Source organism: Lagopus leucura, unplaced genomic scaffold, assembly GCF_019238085.1.
Source record: "Lagopus leucura isolate 7727_CA_CO unplaced genomic scaffold, USGS_WTPT01 Super-Scaffold_100001, whole genome shotgun sequence".
NCBI lineage: Eukaryota > Metazoa > Chordata > Aves > Galliformes > Phasianidae > Lagopus > Lagopus leucura.
This window is the reverse complement of record NW_024962262.1, coordinates 100,080,586-100,106,124: the sequence shown is the minus strand read 5'-3', so window position 1 is coordinate 100,106,124 and position 25,539 is coordinate 100,080,586. Positions and strand designations below refer to the sequence as shown.

General features: G+C 40.7%; 1 protein-coding gene across 4 annotated transcripts in view; it reads left to right on the top strand.

The window, feature by feature from the left end:
• The window catches only part of WARS2 (tryptophanyl tRNA synthetase 2, mitochondrial), a 49,255-nt gene that overhangs the window by 7,355 nt on the left and 16,361 nt on the right, over positions 1-25,539 (top strand). For 2 of the 4 annotated variants that reach the window (XM_042867793.1, XM_042867794.1), the window contains exon 2: positions 13,500-13,757. In XM_042867793.1, coding sequence (XP_042723727.1) covers positions 13,500-13,757 — 258 coding nt within the window. Of the gene's footprint in view, positions 1-9,465; positions 9,681-11,316; positions 11,506-13,499; positions 13,758-25,539 lie in introns of all 4 variants that reach the window. The other 2 variants (XM_042867795.1, XM_042867796.1) reach the window with 2 other exon arrangements.

Genomic DNA, 25,539 nt, shown 5'->3' with positions numbered 1-25,539 from the left:
TTTATTTTATTTTATTTTATTTTATTTTATTTTATTTTATTTTATTTTATTTTATTTTTTTGAGTTCTGCTGAGGTTGTAAGCAGTGAATTGAAATTGTTTTCTTTCTCATTATTTGAGCTGTTGACTGTCATTTTAACGATGCCATTCTTGGAGTCCCTAGCTCAGACAAATCGTGTAGGCAGATTTTATCATTCTATGTTGTATCAAGCAAATCTGTGCATCCAGTGGACACACTTCAGTGCAGTTTTGCCTCTGAAGTTATCCACCTTGAGCTTATGCTGCAGTTCTATCTGCAATGGGAAGGAGGAATGTGAGCCTTATACATGGTTCTACTAGAAATAAAATGTTTGTTTTTAACTTCTAACTTCAAGAGCTTTTTGAATTGTGGAAGCAAGCCCTAGCACAGCCTGGAGATGTCACAAGCAGTGCAGAGTTAAAGCTGACCTCATAGCTTCAGTGATGTCTGCATGATGCCTGAATAAAGAGTTAGCGTTACATGCAAGGACTGTTGAGAGAGGTTTCCTCATATTTTGTAGATTGCACACAGTTTATGTTATAATGAACTACGAGTATGATGATGATTTCTTTGTAACCAACCAGAAGAAAACTCAGTTATTCTCCATTTGTATTTAGATGGCACTTTCGTAATTGAACAAGTTAGAAATGTTTAATTGCCTTCTTTACAGATAAGGAGTTTGGAGCCATGCAGTACAGGTTAGAAGGTGACTTTAGAAGGTGACTTTAGTGCTTCTCACTGAGCTTTCAAGCAGTAATCGCACCTAGCTGTGTGTCAGTTATTCAGTTCCTGCATATAAAAAGTTCCCGAGGTTAGGTAGTGATGAGTTTCTATTTCTGAGGCTCAGAACTCCTGTATAACTCTTCTAATTCTCAGAAGATTCAGAAAAAAAGAGTGAGATAAGATTGCATCTGTACTCCCACTGTGTCAGTTGGAGTATTAATATCTGATTCTGAACCCAATCAGTGCAGTGTTCTCACTATTGCTTCTGGTCACATACTGCCTGTGACAATCAAACACTGTTATACCTTGGTTTTCGCAATGTTATCCTCACAGTCCAGATGCTTGACTGTTGATATCACTTGGAATTTGAGTTTCTAGTATCTTCACAACTTCTCCTTTTGCTGGGTGTGTAGTTTGACATTTGCCATGTAGCTGTGCCTTGGAAGCAATATTTCAACATTTTCGTGTTAGTAAGACTCAGATTTCCAAGTGATTCACACAAGTATTTCTGATGCTTTTTTTATGCTTGTAGATACTCTAATATTTCTGACCTTTGGCAGCAAGATTGCTAACATGGCCTGGTTTGAGCTTATACAACAGCAGAAACAGTTCTTTCAGGGATTCTTCCCTAATCCTAGAAGGTCTCATGGGCATTCTCTTTTCTGCTTACCAGCATCGCTTTTTACATTACCATCAGCAAAGAATTACAGGGAGTTACAAACTTCTGATGACAGAACCACATTATTCTATCCTTCCTAAATATAATCTTTTTATAGCCACATCAAAGTTCCTTTCAAAGGTGGTCTTTGACTTCTGCTTGAATTGGGTTATCCATTTACAAATATTTTTCTTGAAATCACATACTTGCCAAGATGTGGAAAGACTTTAGTTAATAGGCATCCATAGGGTGCTTTCCTTTTGCATGGAAGAACAAAACAGTTTCAGACATTTCAAAGCCTCTTTGTTGCTTATGCAAGGGGAATGAAGGGTCCAGCCCTCTGAATTCCTAACCGAATCTCATTTTGCATCTCTGCTGGCAACAAATTAGCCCATGTAATTGCTACCACCAAGAATGCATATGCTTTCTGCTCTCTATACATGTGTACCGTTGTTTTCTTTGCTCTGTTTTAAGAATATACCTACATTTGACATCTTTGTGGAGTTAAAGCAATGTCAGCGCTTTGCGTATTCATCAAGCATTAAGCCAGGTCAGAACAACCAAAGGTGGCATCTCTCTTCAGAGCATCTTTTTTATGATTGGCCATGAAACGTTGGTTGTAAGTCTGTAGTAGAAGCATACAAGAACTCGAAGAGTGGACAGCTTCAGTACAAGCAGTCTACTTCATACGAACAGTACATTTGAATTGGAGAGTTGGCAATTTGTCTGGTTTCCTATCGGCAAGCTTGAGCAGTACAGTTTAAGTCAGTGATGGAGATCACATCTTTAAAACAAGGGAGTGTCACACAGAGCTAGGGATCTTTTCACTTGATGTTTCTGGGCTCATGGTGCATCACAAGCTGGATTGTGACTATCGTATGCCGCAGCATGGATGGCGTGTGCTGCAGCTATTCTAATCTCAAAGGCTATGTTATGCAAACTTCTATGTGCTATTGTACTGTTACAAGTCTTTATTTGTATTGCTTTTGTTTCACATTCTTTAAATGGTTCATGACCAAGGGCAGACTGTTTTTTAAACAGCATTTGATTATACTAGTGACAAAAAATGCTAGTGCATGTTGGATATCAGTCCTTCAAGAACTTCTTCTCTTGTAAGCAAAGAATATGCTCTATATACTGAAATTTTCAGCAGTTCTAAATTTGATAGATGTTTGCCGGCTTGTTCAAGCATAGGCAGTAGAAATCCAGATACTGTGTGCATCCTATCTTCAATCCAAACTTAAATTCCTTAGGAAGAGAATACAGCTTCAACTGAGCATTTAATCTCAGGGATCAGTGTTAGGATCTTAGCTGAAGCATCCGGATGAGCTTCTGTGTTCCTGGCACGGGAATGTGCTTTGGCAGCATGCTCTTCGAGAGCAAAACCTGAGAATGAACAAACCTCCCTGGTTTTGTTCTCCTTGTCCATTCTTCATTTCTTGTTTGTCCTTTCTGTGGAAACAGCCAAACTTGGCGATTTTTGGACCAAGCTCCAGCGATTAAAATCAGTTTCAATGAAGTCTCAGAATACTACCTTTCTCACTTAAGAAAAGTTCTTTTTTTAAAAGCTGTCAAGTCCTTGGTAAAAGTGATCGTTAAGTCTAAAGTATTTAAACTGATAAAGTTCTCTTAAGCATAGGCAAGGAGGGCCATTTATGGCATTTTCTTTGTGCATTTGTGCACCATTATGGAACTGACTGAGACTCCCACTTTATAAGGCTGCTCAGTAGTTATCAAGCGATTTTAAAACTTTGTTTTTCAGCCAGTGACCATAATGTGAAAGCTTTTAAACAGCTGTGTTAATTTTGGCCCCCATGTGAAATGAAGGCAACTTTTTTCTGCTATAGGTAATCACCTAATAAAATAATGGAGAGGAAATCAGCAGCTCTTTGAGCTTCTAGGGCAATATTTTCAAGAAACATAGAAATTCCAAACAAAAAATATTTTTTAAAAAGCATCCCTCTAGTTGTAAGTTTTTGTTTATATTTCATAAGGCAATCTTGGTAGCATGCAGACTCCTCCTTCAAGCAAAGAATGTAAGAGATGTAATAAACTCAATTTCAGCTGGAGGTCAGAGGAAGAAGAACAGTGATCAGATGTTTTTAAGCCATTTAGATACTACTGTGATCAAAAACATAAAACGTCTCAGTTTTCTCTGAGAGGGAAGCATTTAGTTATGGGGATCTTTAGCTTTTTTCTTTTTAAGACTGCAGTGGTTTTTTATACTTAAAATGGCAGGTCAACCTTTCATGTATCTAATAGCCTGTATTTATAAATACAGTATGACCTTACATTTTGATCATGATGCCTGTCTCTTGTGGCAAATCAAGGGCTAGTTCTTCACTGGTTATCAGTTTGATTCTATTAAAGCAGCGCATATACAGGTATCTATTAGACTACAAGCTGTAAATGTTAACTGGTATTTGGCAGCTTTCAACAATACACAGTGTTTTTTCAAAGCATTTCAGTGTTTAGCTGCTACTTGTGACAGGGCCTTAATTCTCAAATTTTGTTAAATATGAGTAGAAAGACTTAAAACTTAATTACCATGATATTTAGCCTATCTAAGTGGAACTCCTTGCCTCCTTGGTCATCTAACTGCAACATTCACCATCCCTATATAAAATAATAGACTCGGAAGACTGGAAGAGACCCACGTAGAAATGATCTGGGCATTCTCCTATATCAAAATAAAAATGAGCTGCCCCTACATCTTTATCAACATATCTCATGTAATATTGTCTTACAAAGATTTCACTAGTGCAGGCAGTCAGAACCTCTGTAAACAGTCTTGTGAAATGTTTTCTTACCATTGATATGTTTTCTTACTGTTGATAAAGACTTTTTTACATCTGGTCTGAATCATTCTTACTGCAACTTAAGTTCATTTTTTGTGATCCTATTAACCATGGTCCCGAAAGCAATATGTTTAAGACTACGTATTTAAGGCTTGTTGAAGATCTTGTCTATCTTTGCTCTTCCTTCCATTGGACTAAACCTCAGTTCTTATAAGCTTTGCTCCTTAGTCTTATTTCTGAGATCTCTCATTAGACTTGGTCACACTGTGGCCTTTTTTTATCACTCTTTCAAAATGTAGACTCAAATCTTGTTCCACTTGTCCAGCAACTGAGAGTTAGAGACAAGTTCTGCACCAGAGGGTGGTGGGCATGAAACAAGCTGCCCAGGGCAGTGGGCACGTCCCCGAGCTGTTGGAGTTCAAGGAGCATTTGGATACTGCTCTCAGACATGGGGTCTGTGTTTTGCTGGTGCTCTGTGGAGCCAGGAGTTGGACTCAGTGATCCTTGTGGGTCCCTTCTAACTTGGGGTGTGCTATGAGTCTATATTGAATAAATGGTTTTAAGGCTGATAGGCCACTGCCTGTCGTAAACCATTTAAGCCAGTCTGCAGCTCTGTGCCTATCTGTTCAAACCAGACAGTGCAGAAGCAGTGCTCTCTAACTGTGCCCCTCCAGAGTCTGCCTCTATTTTAAACTGGTGCAGTGGAATGCTATCCTTCCAGTAGGAGAGTCCTAGGGCACAGCACCCAAAGAAATAGGACTCTAATCAAGCACTGTCTTTGCCAAGGGAGACTTTGAGGGTGAGATTGGTTACAGCAGTTGGTGATGTAACCAACGTATGCTGAGCCAAGTGTTCATAGACCTTTGCAGTTCTGCCAGTGACAAACTCCATTTCTCACCCTCAGACCTCTGCGGCCAGCTCTTCTGTTCTGTAGGCTCAGCATCCTCTAGCCAGAGTTTGTGTCACCTGCTCAACTCGGTGCTGGAGGAAAGGCTCTCTGAGTGCCCTGGGCCCAGGGGTACCTGCTGTGGAGCGGCGCTGTGCTGCGGGCAGTCAGTCCTTGTATCTGCCGGTACGGCTGCTGCGAGCACGTTGAGCGGCACGTGGGGCTCATAAAGGCAAATGGGAGAATACGGCTGTGGGACGCAGCCTACCACATGAAAGGATCTCTTTGCTTAGTCATCTTTAACGAGGCAGCATGAGAGGGCAGCCTAACCCCAGCACAGTTGTGCTGCAGTCTTTTGCTAGCCCTAGAGGGCAGAGTTAAATTTATGGAGTGGAGTTAGTATATGCTGTAAATGTTTCTCCATTAAATGTGTTTCCCATTTTAAATATAAATATTAAAATCTTACTTGTGTTTAAATATAAATACGTTTGACATTCATGAAAAGGGTACCAGGCAGTGCTCTTTAAATCTTAAATTTGTTCGGTTTCTGAGGGTGAGTTAATCCCTTCTTAGAAGATACTTATCTGAAAACTTGCCCTGGCATAAATATGTTTTCTTTCTGATTTAGTGTTAGCTCTTTAATTGCTAATTTTAAGAATTAAGTGTGATGAAATGGCATTTGTACCAGATGAATTTGATGTATTGCATTAAGAGATCGAGATAAATACATTTTAACGGCTTCTGCACCACGCTTGTGGAGAAGTAGTTGCTTAAGAGGCAACAAACAAAGAAAAGGTTGTAGTATGTAGAGGTTGTAAGGTTCCCTTTTTAATTTTTTTTCCTATCTTAATAACATTAACACTTAAATCGACCCAATTAGGTTTTAAAATATATGTTTTAGCTAGTAAAATCTGGCTCTTCTGGGTCCCCTGCTTTTTGCTGCCTAATAACTGGCTGTGGACAGGTTGTTGCTATGCCAAGATTAGCAGGCCAGCATATCATTTCAGAAACGAGAGCTTTGAAGTTGCAAAGTATTAATGAGAGAAATAAAAAATCCTAGACAGATGCAAGAGTTGCAGTAGTTGGGAACTTGTGTCAGCCTAAGAATTTCTTTTGTCTCCTAGGCTGAGGCAAGCTTTTCATTTTTGTTTTTTCTTCCTCCCTTTTTGATCCCTGTTGGGAGGATCTTCATGTTTGAAATTTCCAAATACCTAATTTGTGTGTTTAACTCGAGTCTGTGTTTACTTAATACTGCTCTTTCTTCCTTCTGACTTTCACGTTTGCTTTTCCTCTGCCAACTTTGAACTTGCTGCAGCTCAGGAGAATGAGAGCTAAATGAACCGCCGCAGATAAAACTGTAACGAGAAGAGCAACGTCTGCGAATGATCCTTTGCTGTTTCCTGAGTCGTTCCAGCCTCATTAATCAGTGCTCGCACTGAGGCGGCTGTGCGGTGTGTTATGTCGCCGGCACAGCAGCTTCTCCGTCCCTTTCCCCCACCCCCTGCGTGCCAACACAGTGGGGAAAACTAGAGAGGGAAGCCATCAATCTTGCCTGTCGTTCATGTCAGCAGTGATTCTCCTCTCAACTTCCTGTTCTTGCCGTCCTGCCCACCACCTGTGTTTAGAATTAGCTCCGATGCTGTGGGCTGTGCTTGGCTCTTCACCTGTTCTGCCCCGACGGCATGGCTATCAAAATAAAGCAGGGGGCTAAATGCTATAGCATGTGAATGGACACCATTCACAGCAGGGTGGGTTGCAGAGGGATTTCTGCTGCAGCTGTTGTTGTATTACAGCTATTGTAATGCTGCCATTGTCTTCTGTGGTAGTGAAGTTTATAGGTCTGAAATCTCTTGCTGCTTCTTCAGTCCGAAGGTGAGCATGTGAGCAAAACTTTTTCTTTAAATTACACTAAATGGAAAATATTTGTTAAATACGTTACATAGGTGCAGAGGTGTATCTCCCAACAGTCGGCTTCTTGGGTTAGAATTATGAATATAGACTAAAGAAATCAATTACTTAGAAGCTTTGTCCTTACCTTCAGTTACCTAGGGGATACAATTAGCAGAAGATTCTTGAAGAGTTGATTTGTATCTCTCTATATCTGGCCAGTGGGAGGTCTTGAAAATGTCCATCTCCCCCCTCACTGAGTACCAGTAGACTGAAAAGCTGAGATGTATTGCCTCCATTGTTATAGGTTGGAATCAATGTCATAATCTTATGGTCTGTTGCATTCCCCTATCCTGAATGAAAAGGAAAAAGCAGTCCTATCAGCAGCTTTCTCCTGTCTCCTTGAATGGATACTAGCTTTTTCAGTTTTTAAAAATAAGCAAAAGATGAAAGTAGCATGAGCTTTCCCTATCATTTAGCTGTATACTCATCTGATGTCATTTCAAGTGTGTGATGGCAATATTTATGTGGAGTTATAAAGAAGCGGGTCTTAATCTCTATGAATGCTTTTACTTGATTTTATTGCATAACTCCTTTGAGAAACAGATGAACTGTGTTATGACTGCTTTTACAACATATGTGAGAAGCAATTATCTGTTGACCATGCCTGATAGGTGTACCTAACTTCAATCCAGCTCTCTTTGAATTCCTCAAGCTAAATGTGACAGGCATAACCGGGATACTAAGAACTGGCTCAACAAAATTTTGTTGATCTGCTTGAATCTTTTCAGTATCATTCTCAGCACTTTCAGAGGCTTGAATTGTTTTCTTCTTTTGAGTGGGTGCAGTTTGAAGCTTCCCAATCACTAGCTCCCTCAATAAATTGCCGGATTTCGTGTCCGTGCTTTGCCTTCTGGTATGATGACAGTTCATATTTGCCTGGGTCTTATCCTGAGCAATTAAAATAATAATAATAATAAATTCTTCCTGGTGCAGAATCTACAAAAAAAAAAATCAATAAAATTAGCAACTTCCTGTAATTTTAAAAGAGACAGAGGTGGCTTCTTATACTAATAAACAAAAGAAGAATTGCCCTTTTAAGCATTGCAGATGTGGTGCTGAGCTCATGGAAAGAGCCCTTTATTGTTATGATCAGTGACAGAATGAAATGTTTGCAGTGATGAGCTTTTCTATTGCTTTCCACTGAATTTTTAGTTTGGTAAAAACAGTTTTAGATTGTGGTTACTTGTATATTTCCATAACTTCTAAGCTCTTTTCAGAGTCTGTAATGTTTAATTCAAAAGAAAGACGTTTCCACAGATTCTTTTAAAAAGACTACAGAGTATTTAAGTGCAAAATTTTATGTTTGTAAATGTTTCATGTGGACAATACAACTTTTAAAAAGATATTCTGTAACTGTCATATTGTCTAGATATCAAATACACATATATCTGAATAACACGTATTTGGATTGTACAGATGTCTAAATTAGAGGCTATTAACGAAGTAAATTTGAGTCAGCTGAAAGTCATGGAATGAAATAGAGAAACTTTTTGTCAAATTTCTTCTACAGCTGCAAATAGTTTAAGGAGCATATGACATCCTTCTCTGGAGGTTGCAAAAAGCTTTTAAACACAATTGGAAAAGCAACGTGTGCAGCTAGTAGCATCCAAAGCACCGCATGGCTGTGCTGGGAGGTTGTGCTGCTGGGCTGCTTGAAGAGTTTGGAAGTGTCTCTGTGGGCTCATCAAGAGAGGCCTGTCTCTGCTTTCTGAGGTGTGCAGCTCAGCCTGGAGAAGGAAAGGGGGATTTACTAGAATTGTAGAAGGGATTTTGCTGAGCTCTCTAGTTCTTTGTCTGATACATGCAGGGAATGAGGGTGTATTTGACGGCCAAAGTGAGGCCTTGACTCCTGACTGCAGCATAGCCTACTGAGAAAAGCTGAGCTTTGGCCCAAGACAGCAGGGCTGGAGTTTGAAGCAACTGTCTTTTCCAGTATGGCCTTTTGCTTTCAAAGTAGGTGTGAGGATTTGCATCAGGACAGGAACACAACACTTAGTCCTGGTAGTTCAGAAGCATTTCCATGTTGTCAGTTTTCCAATAAGAGGAGCAGCAGTGTTGATTCCCTAGTGAAGAGGTAAGAGAACATGTGCACTTTAACAAGTTTTAGACCAAACTTAATTTAGAAATGCTGCTAGGAAAATCACCATGGTGTTTTGGAGTTGCCATGCAGAAGTCTTACGGAGAGAAAACAAGTAATACATGTTAAAACACTTGTGATACCATGCTTTTGACAGGAGTGTGGGTTTACATAAACCATTAATGGTGTAGGTGCACACACCATACAGAGTTAAACACAGGACCAGCAGGCTCACACTGTGCTCACTGCAGATATCTGAATGAGTGAGTGCCTATGGGCTGAAACTTCATGTCTTGTGACTTTCGCTCTGCCCCTTTGGGAAGTCTTCACTCCTTTTGTTTTCATCCCTTTCCAGCTTCAGTGCACGCAGCTCCCATCTCCTGACATAGCAGCTCTGCCGAAGCACATTCCAGTGCTATGATTTCATGGTACCAGGCAGCCCTCCCCTGCCACGCTGCTCTGCTGCCCGCTGCTTCTCATGGGGTGAACAAACAGCGAATGTAAACTCTCTCCAAAGGAGCAATGTTCTCTGTATATTTTTAGAGTTGGAAATTCAAGATTCATTTAAGGGTGGGTATTTTTGTATTTTTTAATATAGACTTCTGCTAACGCAATTTGCTGAACATCTCATGTTTTATGTTGTTGAAGAGAATCAAAGGAGTTAAAGATGAAAGACTTCTAGTCAACTGGTCTCTCAGCTGGGAGCCAGTGTGGATTTGTTCTTTGTACTGATTTGCTAGTATAGCCTCACTCAGTTTTTATTATTGGATTTACTTGTTTCTGTAAGTTCCATACTTTAAGAAATTGCTGAGCTTTGACTTGCTATAATGCTGCTACTGTTTGATTCTCATGCTTGACTGATTATTTATTGCCCGTACACTGAACAAACCTTTTATAAGTAGTTGTTTACCATTTGAACACAGAGGCACCATTAAAGATGCTGTGCTTGCGTTCACAGGTAGACTGTTTCCTGGGTAGACAGAAAACTTTGTTCTCTGTTTATTTTAAATTGCGTCCATTTTACATTGTGCATGGATGTTTTCTTTCCAACTTGTAATGTGTCAGCAAATATTAACTTACAGTTTTACCCATCTTTAATTAGCTCATTGTCACCCTTCAAGAATTTTGAGTTAAGGCAGAGCTTGAACTTGCAAGGTATACTGAGACACCAATGTTTAGATTTTGTTAGTGAAAAATGTTTTTGGACTGTCTGTTAAAATGTCTCTATTGCATTTGTACCATCTATTTGAGAATATTGTACTCCCCTCAGGGGACAGTTTTGCCAGTACAACTGATACGTTCATAGTGACTTAATCTACAAAGTGGGCAGTGATCTGAGAAGATCCTGACTGTGTTTTGGGCACTGAGGCTACAAGAGTTCAGAGACTAAAAGGCTTTGGGCTTGAGGAGGCTCATGGGTAGAGCTGTTCTCCACAGTTTTAAAGTGCCAGCTGTGTTTGAGTCAAGGCCCTGATAAGCAAACCTGTGTGAAGTGCACCGTGATCCCAGCTTTCTGGTACAGCAGACACTTACCCCGAGGGGTAGAGTTGTTTGTGCTCTGGAGCAGCATGAGCTTCAGAGCACCAAGGGAAATGAAGCAATAACAAGAGGACATCTCACATGATACTGTCTTTGTCTATGCTACAGTCAAAAGACGTGCACGTTTCTGCACCATCTTTTAACACAGTCATCTAAATGTACTTTATTTGGTGCATGTCCACAGTAGTTTCTGCAATATCATAAAGTTTCTTCAGTATTCTAACAGTGCAGCTTGGAATCATTCTCTGTAAAGTCACTGCGTTCAAAGCAGTGGTGGCCTCCTCACTCACTGCCTCCCTACTGTCTTGATGTGCTGTGCTGTCTGGGCAGCAGGGCATGGGAAAGAATGAGCAGGAGGAGAAAATACTCTGAGAACTTGGGAGGTGCAAAACTATGTAGAGAAGAGAATGAGAGGGGCTGTAGGCAGCTGTAGCTTGTGTAGAATAGTGTGGTTAAACAGGCATATAAATCTGGAAAGCTGGAAAGCAAGCAGCACTGTGGATAGAAAGGAAGGAGGGAGGGAGCATCAGAGTTTGAGCTGAATGAAGAGAGATAGGAACATGAGAATAGGAAATGTGCTCTGAGAAACAGCTAGTTGTTCCGGGATCCCTGTGGGTCCAGAACACTATCTCAGTAATCACCTATTCATATCTTGTTTTCTTTTCAGAGCTCTATCCTCTTGGTGAAGAATTGGAATATGGGAAGCAAAAGACAAATGTTATGCCTATTAAATACCTGTTGCATTGCTTCACAACTGCTCTACGTCCTTAACATCACAGCTCTTAACCCTAGTGAATCTTGAGTTTCTACTAAGTTTCATTTCATTTATGCATGTTGGACTTCTTTCTTGCTCTAGGTGAGCATCTGGCCTCGCTTGGCCAACAGCAAGTTACCTGCAGTCCTTGGGCCAGGTTGTATCTTCAGCCAGTGGTGATAAATGTTCTGCTATGGTTCCTAGGTAAACAAGAAGTGTAAGGATTGCATATCTTATAATGTGGAGAAAAGGAGTATGGTGGTCAAAGACCGCATCACAAGAACCGGGAGTTAGAATTGCTGTTGGAGGAAGTGGTGTGATTTTTCACTGCACTGACTGCCTGACAGCTACAAGACTAGAGGTCCTCCAAGAGTACCTAGAAACTAACTCAAAAATGCACTTAGAAGTCAAGCTGTTATTTGGGATGGTGTGGGAAGGTTATTGCCTGGATTTAAACGTGGGGGCACTTATGAGAGAAATTAGCATGACTGCCAGCCCAAACTTCCTCTTACCTGTCAGCACAAACACTAATACACTGGATAAGAAAACTGTCTGGATTTGAAAAATTGTCTTACTTTTAAAGCAGGGAGAAATTTTCAGCAAATTCTGAAGGAAATTGACCAGGCTTTTCTGAACTATAAATCATGTTTTAAGTTCTACTTTGAAACACTTTCTCAGTCATTTTTCTGTCTGTCTGAGTCAAAAAGAATTAAGGGAATGCAGTCAATTTGGAGTTCTGTTTGTAATAGTTAAAAATACTGATACTTGTCCTTGACTCTTACTGCCGTTTTATGTGGTTTCATAGTTGAATTACTACTTTTTTTTTTTTTTTTTTTTTTTTTTTTCCCCCCCCCTAAGCCCCCCCCAGCCCATACATTTATAACAGATTCACAGGATTGGGAACAGATTATATCAATAAATAAATGATCTATTTTTTTAATAGATATTTCTTATAAAATTAATCAGGAAAGAAATGATGCAGCCAGAAATACAATGAAATTGATGTTCCCATTGCACACCTGAGTCTGACAGTTTGTATTGTACAGCTTTGTAACTGGGACTGCCTGTTGAGTTTGCTGAGACCCTCATGTATAAGTTGAACAGTCTTGCATACTCTCCTAACTTGGCACGTTGCAAGCATTTTCTTATAAAACATTGCTGAATTACTTTCTGGATATGGTGCAATTCTTTGGAAAGGTCAGGAGGTAATTGATCATGCAGTGACAGCTTAGGGCTCTGAGAAATGGTCAGATGGAGTGCAAAGATGCAGGAAAACAAACTTTCCAAGATGGTAACTGTCACTTAGCCAAGTAATACTTTTTTTTTTTTTTTTTTTTTTTAAAGCTTTTTAATCTCTGTTCACAACCTCAGCTTCTTAATCTTTTTTTTTTTATTATTATTTTTTTTTCTCTCCTGTGAACTCCCTTCGGATGTTCATTTTGTTACTGGTACTACTTATCAGTGTACTGGTGTATTCATGTGATCTTGAGCTGTGGTAATGTTCCTCTACAGAACCCTTTCGAAACTCACCTGCTGCCAAGATGGTTAGTTTCAAGACTTTGATGGTCTTGACTTCTAGGTCAAGAAGTAGTTTTCTTTCAAGAACCACTCCGAATGTTCTTTGTAGCTAGCATAAGGCTGCAGTGTTCATGGGAGTTAAGATGGCAATCAACTTGGATATTATATATGTTTATAATAAAAATGTTCTCTTTGTTATGATCTTAAGTATCAGTATCAGAGTGGACAATGTATTAAGAAGAAACACAAAGCAAAAAAATTGAAAAAAAGATGAATATACCACTTGGTTTCTGAAAACTGGTATTCACTTATCTTGTTTATAGCTGTGTTTGTTTGCATATATAGTCAGATTTCTTAAAACCATGCTTGTTGTCCATCTCTGGGGTAAGATAGAGTATTTCGACTGACTTTTTGCACTTACTTTTAGGCATCCCTAGATAGGGCTTTCTAGTACATTGGGAAGCAGAAAGGAGGGACAAGTGTAAGTAAGGCTTTATTAATGAGTTAAAATATAAAAGAGCCTTTAAATATGTATATATATTTATGCTTCTGTTAATGTTACCACTACTTTCTAACAGAATGTGGTGATGGATCGGATTTTCTCTGGTATCCAGCCGACTGGGACGCCTCATCTTGGTAACTACCTTGGAGCTATTCAGAACTGGGTGAATCTGCAGGAAAAGTACAGCTCAGTGTTATACAGCATTATGGACCTGCACTCTCTCACCATGCCCAAGGAGCCAGCTGTCCTTCGGCAAAACGTGCTGGACACCACTGCTGCCATCCTTGCCTGTGGGATTGACCCAAGGAAGTGCTTCCTGTTCCGACAATCACTGGTTAGTGCTTGTTATGTTAAAATTGTTTCTGATTAAGTGGCTTTCCAGATATGTTAATGAATGAACATAGCATTATTACCAAATTCATTTTTCTTGTCTGTGTTTGTGGTCCTAGAAAATGTTAGCTGAAACTATGATCAGGAAGTCTATTTGGAGAGAAGTATGTTTTAAATTTCTCAGACAAAGTAGGATGCTTGCGCATTTGTGATGGATACCAGGTGCCCACCACAGTGTTCTCTCATTCCTCTTCTTTAACAGGACTCCCAGCTGCTGCTACACAGCACTGAGTTTTCTCCTTCCTTAAATCTGCTCGCACACACAGTTTCACTTATGGCTTAGCTTTGGATGTTTTGCTCAAGTTCCTTTTGGAGCAACTGGAGCTGTCTCTGATCTGATGTGGGGCAGCTACAGGGCTCTGCTCACAGAGGCCATCTCTGCAGCCCCACTGACACCAAAACCTTGCCGTGTAAAACCGATACAACATGTTATGAATAACACACTGAAAAGACCTGTTAAGCATTAATTTAGCTCCATAGGTTTCACTTTGGTCACAAAAGGTTAATGCTTAAATGCATAAATGTAGTCTGTACAACCATAAGGGCAAGTAAAACACGTTTTTGTTTTTGTACTGGCATTTACCACTTAATCTGCTAGCAGCACAATATCTACTATGAGTGATTGGCATGGGATGCTTTGTGTCAGTTCCACATCATAAACTGTAGGAAGTTGAGTCTTCTCTGGGATTTTTTCCCCTCTTTTGATGTAACCTCCTTTTCATACACATCTTTTTTTCAACTTGATCTAGGTAATTCCTGGTGAAATACTTGCTTCTTCATCTAATCACCCCATGGAGTACTGAACTTACCTTCTTACTTGATACATGTCAGCCTGATCTATCACGTGCTGCATTTTCCTGAAACATAACTTAATTTCTTGCCCTGTTAACTTTCTGTAAACTGGCAAACTTCTGCAGTTTCCCACAGAGGCAGATGAGTCATAGCTTCTGCTGTTCTGAAGACATCTTTAAACAGACATTCAATTTGCAGCAGTACTGCAAAGGTGATGTATGCAGGGTCTGAATTTTGTCAATGAGAGATGAAACCCAGCCATTCCATTTCTCCTTTGAACGTGGTTCTTTACCAACAGTTTTCTATTGTTAAACTGCAAATGATGATCATGACTCCATCTCCTTGATGCATTTTGAACTGATGAAGACAGATTCACTCCCTGCTTTGCCTTTTCCTTTGTACTGGAAAATAAATCCCAGTACATTAACACAGAATTCCAATAGAGATATGATTAATTCAACCTTTGTTCAAATCTGTTTGTCACTTTAATTTAAAAATTTGAGTTTTAACTGGGCTTGACTAATCTGTCTTAATCCCATCCACTTTGATGCTGACATTAACTACAATTTCAGTATAAGTTACAAGCCAGTAAATAGTACAGTAAAAATCAGTCTGGATTGTTTTTTCTTGTTCTTTTTTTTTTTTTTAAAGCAGCTGAACGATTCCTTTAGTTATTGAATTAACTGATCAGTAACTAAACACACAGCCAAGTACTTTCCAATGTGAAAGTGAGAAGAGAGATGATTTGCGGATTGTGGTTAGGGAGGAATGGAAAAAGGTCTATAAAACTGAAGGTGGTACGGAGAAAATAGATAAGGAAAAACCTTTTTATCCACTGAAGCATATAAACTAACATATCAAACTGAAGTTATAAATACAATAATGAACAGGTGTCAAAATAAGCGAACACTTAATCAATTCAGCACAAGCATAAAAGTATTGCATTTCTTGAAGCCCATAATTGGGCTATGGGACTTCTAGGCACAGGATACAGTGCAGCCTGAAATGTATTCAGGAAAGGACTGAATGAATTAACTTGAAAAATCTGTTGGGCTCTGTTACGTACCTGAGGTGTCACTTCTGTAGAAAGTGCCACCAAAGTTGATTCTATCTTATGTGTTGGCTGGTCTTTTTTAAATGTACTACCGTTTGTCCAGATATGTTTTTTCTTGTTATGTAATGCTCTAGATTAAATATTTGCTTTCTATGGTTTGATGTTTTGAACCATGTTGTTACTAGTACAAGTGTATCAGTACAGCTTTCAGAAGTGGCTGATTTTTGCAGATTTTTCTAAGCTTTTTGTCGTACTGCAAACAGCGGGACTATGCCAGTTGTTTATGAATCCAGACCATTCTGTTAGGTTCAGGCTGCAGTGAAGTTGCCTTCCCAAAAACAACTCTTGAAGTTGTATGTGGGGGTCAGGTATACACAGAGGTGCACTTTGGCCTGTTACAATTGCATTAACAGGACCAGACATGGCTCTGGAAGCAATTAAAAGGAATATCTGCATGTAGCTGCTGATGCGAGGAAAGGAGACAGGAGCATTGCTGATGTGATAATTGCATTAGCACGATAAAGAAATAGTAAGTTATGGAGTAACATAATACTAAAATGATTGTTCTGCTGCATAAAATGGTGAGATAGGTTGTAGCTATTGCTAATTAAGAGTTTTTTGCTTGACTTTTTGACTGGTAATTATTACAAAAGAAAAGAGGAAAGATCATCTCTTTTTCAGCAACTGTAGCAGTCCCTTAAGATGGCCTAAAAAAGACCCGATTTTGTTTGCAAGCATTTGGCCTAGGTACAAAAGCAAAATAACCAAAACTGGCTGAATATTGTCATGGCTGTGTTCTCAGAGCAAAAAAAAATAAAAATGAAATCCTTCTGCAAATAGAGAGCTGCTTAACATGTTTGGTGATTGGCAGTGTGGCTTTCTGTTTTATCAGTTCAATTCAGTATCAGAAAGAGTTCTCAGTAGATTAGCATGCCACAGTTCTTGCTGTATTTTCTGTTCTGTCTTGAAAATTGCACTTCTGTAGATCACGAAGTGCTACCACAGTTATTTCTGATTAAAACTTGAGTTCATTTTTCAATAAGCCCCATGCAATTATGTGATTATGAAATGCATACTTGGTTTTAATCACTGAAGCAAGCTACAAGTAATGACTGGAAGCGCCCTTTTTTGTTAGCAGTAAGAGCAGAATGAAAATCTTGCACTGCAAAAATATGGCAGTAAGGGCAAGCTCCTATTAAGAGAATTGATCATACAGTTACTATTGCAAATTATCCTGCATCCTTTAATGTTCTTTGGATCAAACTGGACAGGAATGGTCTAGAGCTGCTGAAGAGAGTTTTTTGTTTTAGCTTACTCTTTCTGTTCTTTTTCTTGCTTCTTGTGTTGCTTCCCAGGAATATGTTTGCCATATGTGGAAAAAAATATTGATTATCTTGCTTCTCCAAAAGCTTGTGCATTTGGTAGGGGTTGCACTGTCAGTAGCCTTTTATTTACAGCGTAGTTTATGCAGATCAAATCTCTAATCCGGAGCTATCTGAAATACCTCTAAGGTTTTCCCATATTTTATCATAATTTCCAATCCAAGCAGGAGGAAAAAGGCTGAACAATATTAAACACAAATTGACTATTGGGGAAAAAAAGCATAAGGAGAAGAGAGAGCTCTCAATTTTACAGCAGATCTGAAAGGTACTGCAATGGTGAGGTTACAGGTTACTTTTGAGACCCAGAACTGATTTCTGTGATGTCCATGCTTTGCGAGTAAGTAAGAGGAACGATCAGCTGATTTTTATATGACTTTGAAGGCATATGGCATCTGTTCTTGTTTGTCATGTATACAGCTCATTATCTCCAAGTGAAAATTAGCTATGTATGCTTCAGGATTTTTTAAATTACTGTTTTTCATGACACACATAAACAGAAACTAAATGGCTGTCTGAATATTTGTCTGTGTATACGGATGTATCTGTTCCCTAAATGCCTCCTACGCTTCATACTAATTTGATCTCCATCTTTTGGAAGCAGTGGCTAGAATGAACAGATGATGAGGACTTGAAAGTATTTAGAAACTATAAAGATGATGGTGAATATTTAGGACAGTGTTTGGAGCTGTGCTATCTGTGAAAAGTTATAAGCAAGCACATCTAGTTAAAGTGTCTAAGAAAACACAATTATGACATATGTTGAACACTAGAATGGCCTCCCAGTGAGCAAAGTATCTTCATTACTCATGTTGTTCATTTGGTTTTTTTTTTAATTGCATTTTCCTAGGTGGGAAAACAAGTCATGAAAGAGAGACAATTATAAATTTTGATTTGGACCACAGCTGCCAGATATATGAAAGCCTCTTTCCTCTTGAAGAAAACAATGTCAGGATACATATTGAGTAGCTGCCTTTGCCTACCAGGCATGAAAGAGGAGTAACAGAATAATGACTTATGCAACAAATCCCAAGAATACTATAAAAAAGAAGAAATTTATTCCTTAAACTGTACCATAACTGATAAAAGCTGTAACAGTCTTCTTTTATAAAACATAGAATGTTTTAATAAAAACAAAAAGCGTAGTGAGGGGAAGAAAAAAAGAAGACAGTAAGCAATCTGCACACATGGTAAGCTTGTATGGTATTACCCCATTTACTCTGATTTCTGGTGGTTACCATACACACTGTAGTTCTTACCCATAACCATCTTGTGTCTCATCTGCTTCGCAGTCAAAACAATTTTAGAAACTGCTGTTGCTTTAATGTGGTCTCGGACTATTCTTCCTGTCCACCTACCTATCCTCATCAACACATGCTAAATATCCCAAGGGAAGCTAAAATTCCATCCGACTTGATTGAGCAGGCAGAAGTTGATATGCTGTCCTAGTGCTTCTCTGAGAAGTCCTGTGAGTTTCTGGACAACATAACATTCAATTTCAGGGCGGAAAATTGCAGTTATCAGCCTTTTGGATGGGGTGACTTATTTTTCTAGTGTAGCAAACTGAGTATTCTTGCAATGTGAAGGCAAATTGAAATAGTAACTCTGGGAGGTGGGAATTTGCCAATTCGTCTTAGCCTGAACTCCAAAAGTCAAAATGTGGCAGTTTAAATGTGTGTGCTAACTGTTGCACTGCTATGATTTTCCAGAAACATCCATCTGCTTTGTATTGTGGGCAGAGTTTGAATGGATTCAGGATACTTCTTGTCCAATTTTCAGTGAGGCTTAAAAGCTTCCATTGCATCACAGCTTATAAATTCATTAAAGTCCATTTAGTTTAGTATAATCCATTGAAAACTTCCTGTCATAAGAGGATGTATGTAACTAATCTAGAGAATTATTCTGCTTCTCTAATTCCTCCATTTTCTCCTCTAAAAACTGGGCTAGACATAACCAGAGCACAGTGGGAAGAAATCATAGTTCAGTTAAATTCTTTTTTTTTTTTTTTTCTTCTTTTTTCCAAATCTTCTTCCACCTCTCTTCTGTCTTAGTTTACCTTATTTATTTCATGGAATCATAGAATTGCTCAGATTGGAAAAGACCTTAAAGATCAAGTCTACCCACAACCTGACCATACTACCCTAACAATCTTCTGCTAAATCATGTCCCTGAACACCACATCCAAATAGTTTTTAGCCACGTTGCTCAGGAGTCTATTCCAGTGCTTAACCAGCCTTTCTGTAAACTAGTGTTTCCTGATATCCAACCTAAACTTACTCTGGTGCAACTTAAGGCCATTTCCCCTTGTCCTGTCACCAGTGAGACCAGCCCTGCTCTTGCTGTAAGTACCTTTCAGATATTGAAGAGAGCAGCCTCAGCCTCCTTTTTCTCAGGCTGAACATTCCTAGTTCCTTCAGTCGCTTCTCATAGGACATATTGTCCAAGCCCTTCACAAGCCTTCTTGCCCTTCTTTGGACCTGCTCCAGCACCTCCATGTCCTTTCTGTACTGAGGTGCCCCAAACTGAACACAGTACTCAACGTGAGGCCTCACCAGTGCCGAGTACAGGGGCAGGATGACTTCCCTAGTCCTGCTCACCATTCCATTCCTGATACCAGCCAGGCTGCCATTGGCCTTCTTGGCCACCTGGGCACACTGCTGGCTCGTATTCAGCTGACTGTCCATCAGTACATCAAGGTCCCTTTCCATCTGGCAGCTTTCCAGCCACTGCTCCCCAAGCCTGTAGGGTTGCCTGGGGTTATTGTGACAAAAACGCAGAACCTGACACTTGGCTCTATTGAAACTCATGCAGTTTACCTTGGCCCATTGATGTAGTCTATCCAGATCCCTAATGTAGCTGTTTATACATTCCTGTCTCCACCAATTTTATAGACACACCAAACTGATTGCTCAGACAGTATTGTTGGTTCAACTAAGATGTTTCTAAAAACAAATTCACTTGGTAATGAACAAAGTGAGGAAAAAGGTTTTCTGGGCCAAGTAATTGTTTTCTGATTTTATAATTGACTCCAGTGGGGATATTCTTTGTCAAATATTTGGGACAGAAAAAACAGATCTTACTTATATCAATTTTAACCAAATATAAATGTTATTAAGTTGGTCGAAAGTAACAATGACAGCTGTGACAACTAATTGATTTACCAATAAAGCTAATCACCCCTCCCTCACAGTTTAGTATATTGCTTAGCTTATGTTCTTTAAGACATATGTTGCTTTTGTAAGTGTGAATTTATTCTACCCTACAATTATTTCTTTGAACAGGAATTTGGGATGCCATATTTTTAATCATCTAAGTTTCTTAGTGGGTGCTTCAGTTGCTGTGTGCCTTTGATTCAAGAGCAGCCTAATTTGTCTTTTTCATGGCTCCATTATGCTCCTTAACTGTGCAGTATAAATGTGCATTACCAAGTATCTTGAACGTACTGCTCTCAGTGTTAGGCATTAATAAAATCTTATCTCTTCTTCTTGAAAAACAAATGTGGGGAGCGTTTCCTTATAAAAGACCTCTTTAATTTTTTGGGAGCACTAACTGGTATGTCATGGAGTGATAAAAATTCTTAAAAATATTTCCTTTCTTTTGAAGTTTAGGTCATGTTCTGTCCTCTGTCCACACTTCTTTTAGTATACAGATATCCAGATTACCTCCCCAGACCTATTTGTTTGTCTTCTGCACTGTCAAAAAGAGATCTTTGAAGCTCTGTGCAAATTTCAAATATAGCTTTTAGTGAAGTTACACTGTTGCAATGTAACAGATATGCAGCAACTTTGAAGTCCCTTTCAAGAAGGGCATAGGTTGAAACTTAGGGTATTCAAAATGAAACAAGGAATCTCTCTTTGCAGGAAGGCACTTAAGCTTCTGACACGCCACTTTCTGATGCCCACACTCAGCAATGGATAAAAGCTAAGCAGGAACTGGCAGGCTGCAGCAACACACTTGGACCTTCTCCAGAATTAGGTGAAAATGGAACAGTCCTTACCTATTCTGCTGAGCATCCTCATTTGTACCTCATTTACGAACACTCAGTGGTGGGTAGCCAAGGAAGAGTCACAGTCCAGCCATTTAGGAGACTGTGCTGGTAATATCACCTGGGCCTGGATAGAAATTAAATGATCACATGGAATGCAGAGTGTTTACCAACTACTAGAGTTTTTCCAAGGAACAGAGGAAAAATAGCAAATATCAGTCTATAAAGCCAAGAAACTATCAAGAAGCAACAGGAAACTGAGGCAAGTACAGTGCCCAATAGGATTACCTTATGAGCTTTTCTTCACTCCCAAATCACCACACTCCTAAGCAAAACTACCAGACAAGAGCATAAGATGGAAAAAAACACGAACATATAAATCAGCTCAGATTGATGAACAGTAGATTTTATTCTTTTACGCAATGAAGACTACATTATTGAATTGAAGTGTGTCACTTGATTGCCAGCTAAGCTTTGCTGTACTGATCCAAAACTGGAAAATAAAATAGAGATGGTTTTGGCATTAATAGTGAAATGTCTACTGCAACCAGCTAAAAACTGCAACTTTGCTGTTAATGACAGCTCAGCAACAAAACAGAAAGCATCCAGAAAAGGCAATTTATTTGTAAGAGTCGGTAGTGCTAGTAATTAGACTATATCTAGCATTTGAACAACACAATCACACTCTACTTTGATGAAAGAGAGCCTTTGAAGACAACTTTCTGATGCAGGTGGTGGAAGAACCGATGAGGGGAGGGGTGTTGCTAGACCTTATTCTCACTAATAAGAAAGGGCTTGTCAAGAAAGTAAAGGTCTGGGGCAGCTTGGGTTGTAGTGACCATGACGTGGTGGAGTTCAAGATCCTGAGTGGAAGAAACAAGCAAAAAGTAGGATTGCTACCCTGGACTTTAGGAGAGCCAACTTTGATCTCTTCTGGGACCTACTTGGAGCTATCCCGTGGGCTTGGGTGTTAGAAGGTAAGGGGGCCTGTGAGAGCTGGTCGGCATTTAAACAACTCTTCTTCCAAGCTCAGGATCGGTGCGTCCCTGTGAGCAAGAAATCAGGAAAGGGTGGCAGGAGACCTGTGTGGATGAGCAAGGAGCTCGTGCACAAACTCAAAGGAAAGAAGAAGGTCCATAAAATGTGGAAAAAGGGTCTGACCAGTTGGGAAGAATATAGAAATGCTGTCAGGGCCTGCAGGGATGCAACGAGGAAGGCTAAGGCCTGCCTGGAGTTGGATCTGGCAAAGGTGATAAAGAATAATAAAAAAGGCTTTTTAAAGTATGTTAACAGTAAAAGGAAGACTAAGGAGAATGTGGCTCCCCTACTAAGTGAGGGGGGTGTTCTGGTAACGGGGGATGCTGAGAAGGCGGAGATACTGAATGCCTTCTTTGCTTCTGTCTTCAGTGAAAAAGCTCTCCCTCAGAAATCCCAGACCTCAGAGGTAAGTCTGGGGAATGAAGTCAGGGAAGAGGCGGCCTGAGAGCGCCTGGGCAACACCAGTGTTCATAAATCCATGAGACCCGATGGGATGCATCCACAGGTGCTGAGGGAGCTGGCAGAGGTGATTGCTGGACTGCTCTCTGTCATCTTTGAGAGGTCTTGGAGAATGGGGGAGGTGCCTGAAGACTGGAGGTTAGCTAGTGTCACTCCGGTCTTCAAAAAGGGCAAGAAGGAAGATCCAGGTAATTACAGGCCAGTCAGCCTCACCTCTGTCCCTGGAAACGTGATGGAACAGCTTGTGCTGAATGCCATCTCCAGACAACTGGAAGAAAAGGAGGTTATCAGGAGTAGTCAGCATGGGTTCACCAGGGTGGGTGAGGTCGTAGTAGCCTTCTGGTAGCCTTCTACGATATTGTGACCGTGGCTGGGTGGGTGGGGGGAGAGCAGTGGATGTAGTCTACCTTGATTTCAGCAAGGCATTTGATACTGTCTCCCATGACATCCTTATAACAAAGCTGAGGAAGTGTGGGATAGATGAGTGGACAGCGAGGTGGGTTGAGAATTGGCTGACTGGCAGAGGGTCATCGTTGGCGGTGCACAGTCCGGTTGGAGACCTGTAACTAGTGGTGTTCCTCTAGTTGTTGCTGGGTTTGGTCTTGTTCAACATCTTCATCAGTGACCTTGATGAGGGGATAGTGGCCACCCTCAGCAAGTTTGCTGATGATACAAAGTTGGGAGGATTGGCTGAAGGCTGTGCTGCCATTCAGCAAGACCTGGACAGGCTGGAGAGCTGCGCAGTAAGAAACCATATGAGGTTTAACAAAAGCAAGTGTAGTCTTGCATCTGGGGAGGAATAATTGCAAGCACTGGTATGGGTTGGGGGATGACCTGCTGGAGAGGAGCCCTGCGGAGAGGGACCTGGGTGTCCTGGTGGGCGACAGGCTGGCCATGAGCCAGCAGTGTGCCCTTGTGGCCAAGAGGGCCAATGGCATTCTGGGATGCATTAAAAAGAGCGTGGCCAGCAGGTCGGAGGAGGTGATCCTCCCCCTCTACTCTGCCCTGGTAAGGCCTCATCTGGAGTACTGCGTCCAGTTCTGGGCTCCCCAGTACAAAAAAGACAGGGATCTCTTGGAAAGAGTCCAGCAGAGGGCCACAAAGATGGAGAAGGGCCTGGAGCATCTCCCCTATGAGGAAAGGCTGAGTGAACTGGGTCTGTTCAGCCTTGAGAAAAGAAGACTGAGAGGGGACCTGATCCAGGTCTGTAAATATCTAAGGTGTGGGGGGTCGGAATGGCGAGGCCGGACTCTTTTCAGTGGTGAGTGGAGACAGGACAAGGGGAAATGGCCGGAAACTGCAGCATCGGAAGTTCTGCACAAACATGCGCAAGAACTTCTGTACAGTGAGGTGATGGAGCACTGGAACAGGCTGCCCAGGGAGGTGGTGGAGTCTCCTTCTCTGGAGATGTTCAAGACCTGTCTGGATGCCTACCTGTGCGACCTGCTGTAGGGAACCTGCTTTGGCAGGGGGGTTGGACTCGATGATCTCTGGTGGTCCCTTCTAACCCTTACGATTCTGTGATTCTGTGAAAAAGCCTTCCTCTAGAAATAGAAGGCTGCTCATGCAAAAACCCAGCCTATGTCCCATCGAAACATTATTTTGTCTACTGACATCCTACCAACATCCACTTCTGACATCATGGGCCAACGTCAGAAAATGGAAGGCACTGATTTTGAGGCAGCCTACGTAACAGCTACCCTTGCCTGCATTTTTGCGTGGCTCAGATTGGTAGATGGAAAGGCAGGACAATGGAAAAACAGTCCAAACATTTATTTTTTAAACTACTCTACTCTGTCTACTCAGGGGCAGTTGAGGATGCAGATGGTCTTCTAACACCAATACTCCGTTTGAATCTTTTCTGCTGGAGGAGATAGTCCTTCTTGAAGTAGGGATTATAGTAGCAGAGTAACTGCAAAACACAAAGGGGAAGAGTTTGTTACCACAGTTTCAAGACTGGAAAAACAAAGGTGTAATAACTAATAATTAGAATTTCAAGAGTCTGAGAGAGAGGACTCTCAGGGGCAGTTGAAACAGGAATACATGGGTATGAAACATCACGGTATGGCTAAGAACATAGGTCTCTCCAAAATTAATGCCTCCTATTTATTTCCAGGGAAACTACAACAGCTACTAAGTGCACAATAGTGTTTTTTGATACAGCAAGTTCTCAGCTACAAAACACTCGTCAAGTCTCAGCACCCTTCTGAGCCATCCACCACCTCACTGTGCTCACATCCACTCTTTGGTCTCCATAAATGTTCAGCAGTCGTCAACGAACATCTATGGGTGTCATTTCTTTCCACATGGAAGAATTCAGTTCCACCTCTGACGTCATCGGCCAACATAAATCAGGAAGCATTACATTCAGAGCAGCCCTGGTAACAACCAGCCTTGCTTGCATTTTTGCCATTTGCGAGCCACAGAGGAATGTAGGATTTTCAGAAATATAAGTACCCAAATATCACCAGCTGTCAGCCACCTCACTTTGGACTGACTGGCCACCAATTCCACTGTCCCGAGAGCTATTTCACAGGTAGAGGAACTACGTACCTCGCAAGGACTAGAAATTGCTGCTCCCTCTGCTAGGAATCCAGCACGTGAGACAGAGCTTGGCGAATCCCCTTCCGTAATATAGAAGCCATGGTGGTGAAGGTGGCAAACAAAACTTTTCATGCTGTCAACGTCAAAGATTTTGAGACGTCCTGTCCTGGCCAGGACTTCCGTCCTGAAGAACAGTTCCTCTATCACTATAAAGTCACCATCATCGCCCCACCAAATGGACTGGAAGTGATTGCTTTCAGTAATTTTCCAGAGGTTTTTCAGAAAGTTGCAGGATGACAAGTCTTGGGCTTTGGCGGAGCACTTCTCAGAAAGATCATGATGTCGTCTTTTGGCAGACGGTTCCCCACAAGAAAGTGGGGAAGTCTTTTCTTTTTGGGTAGGTCCTATGGCAGCATCCCGAGCCGTTCTTTTACGACGGACTGGACGGGAAGCAGAAGCCGCAACTGCCAAGTTG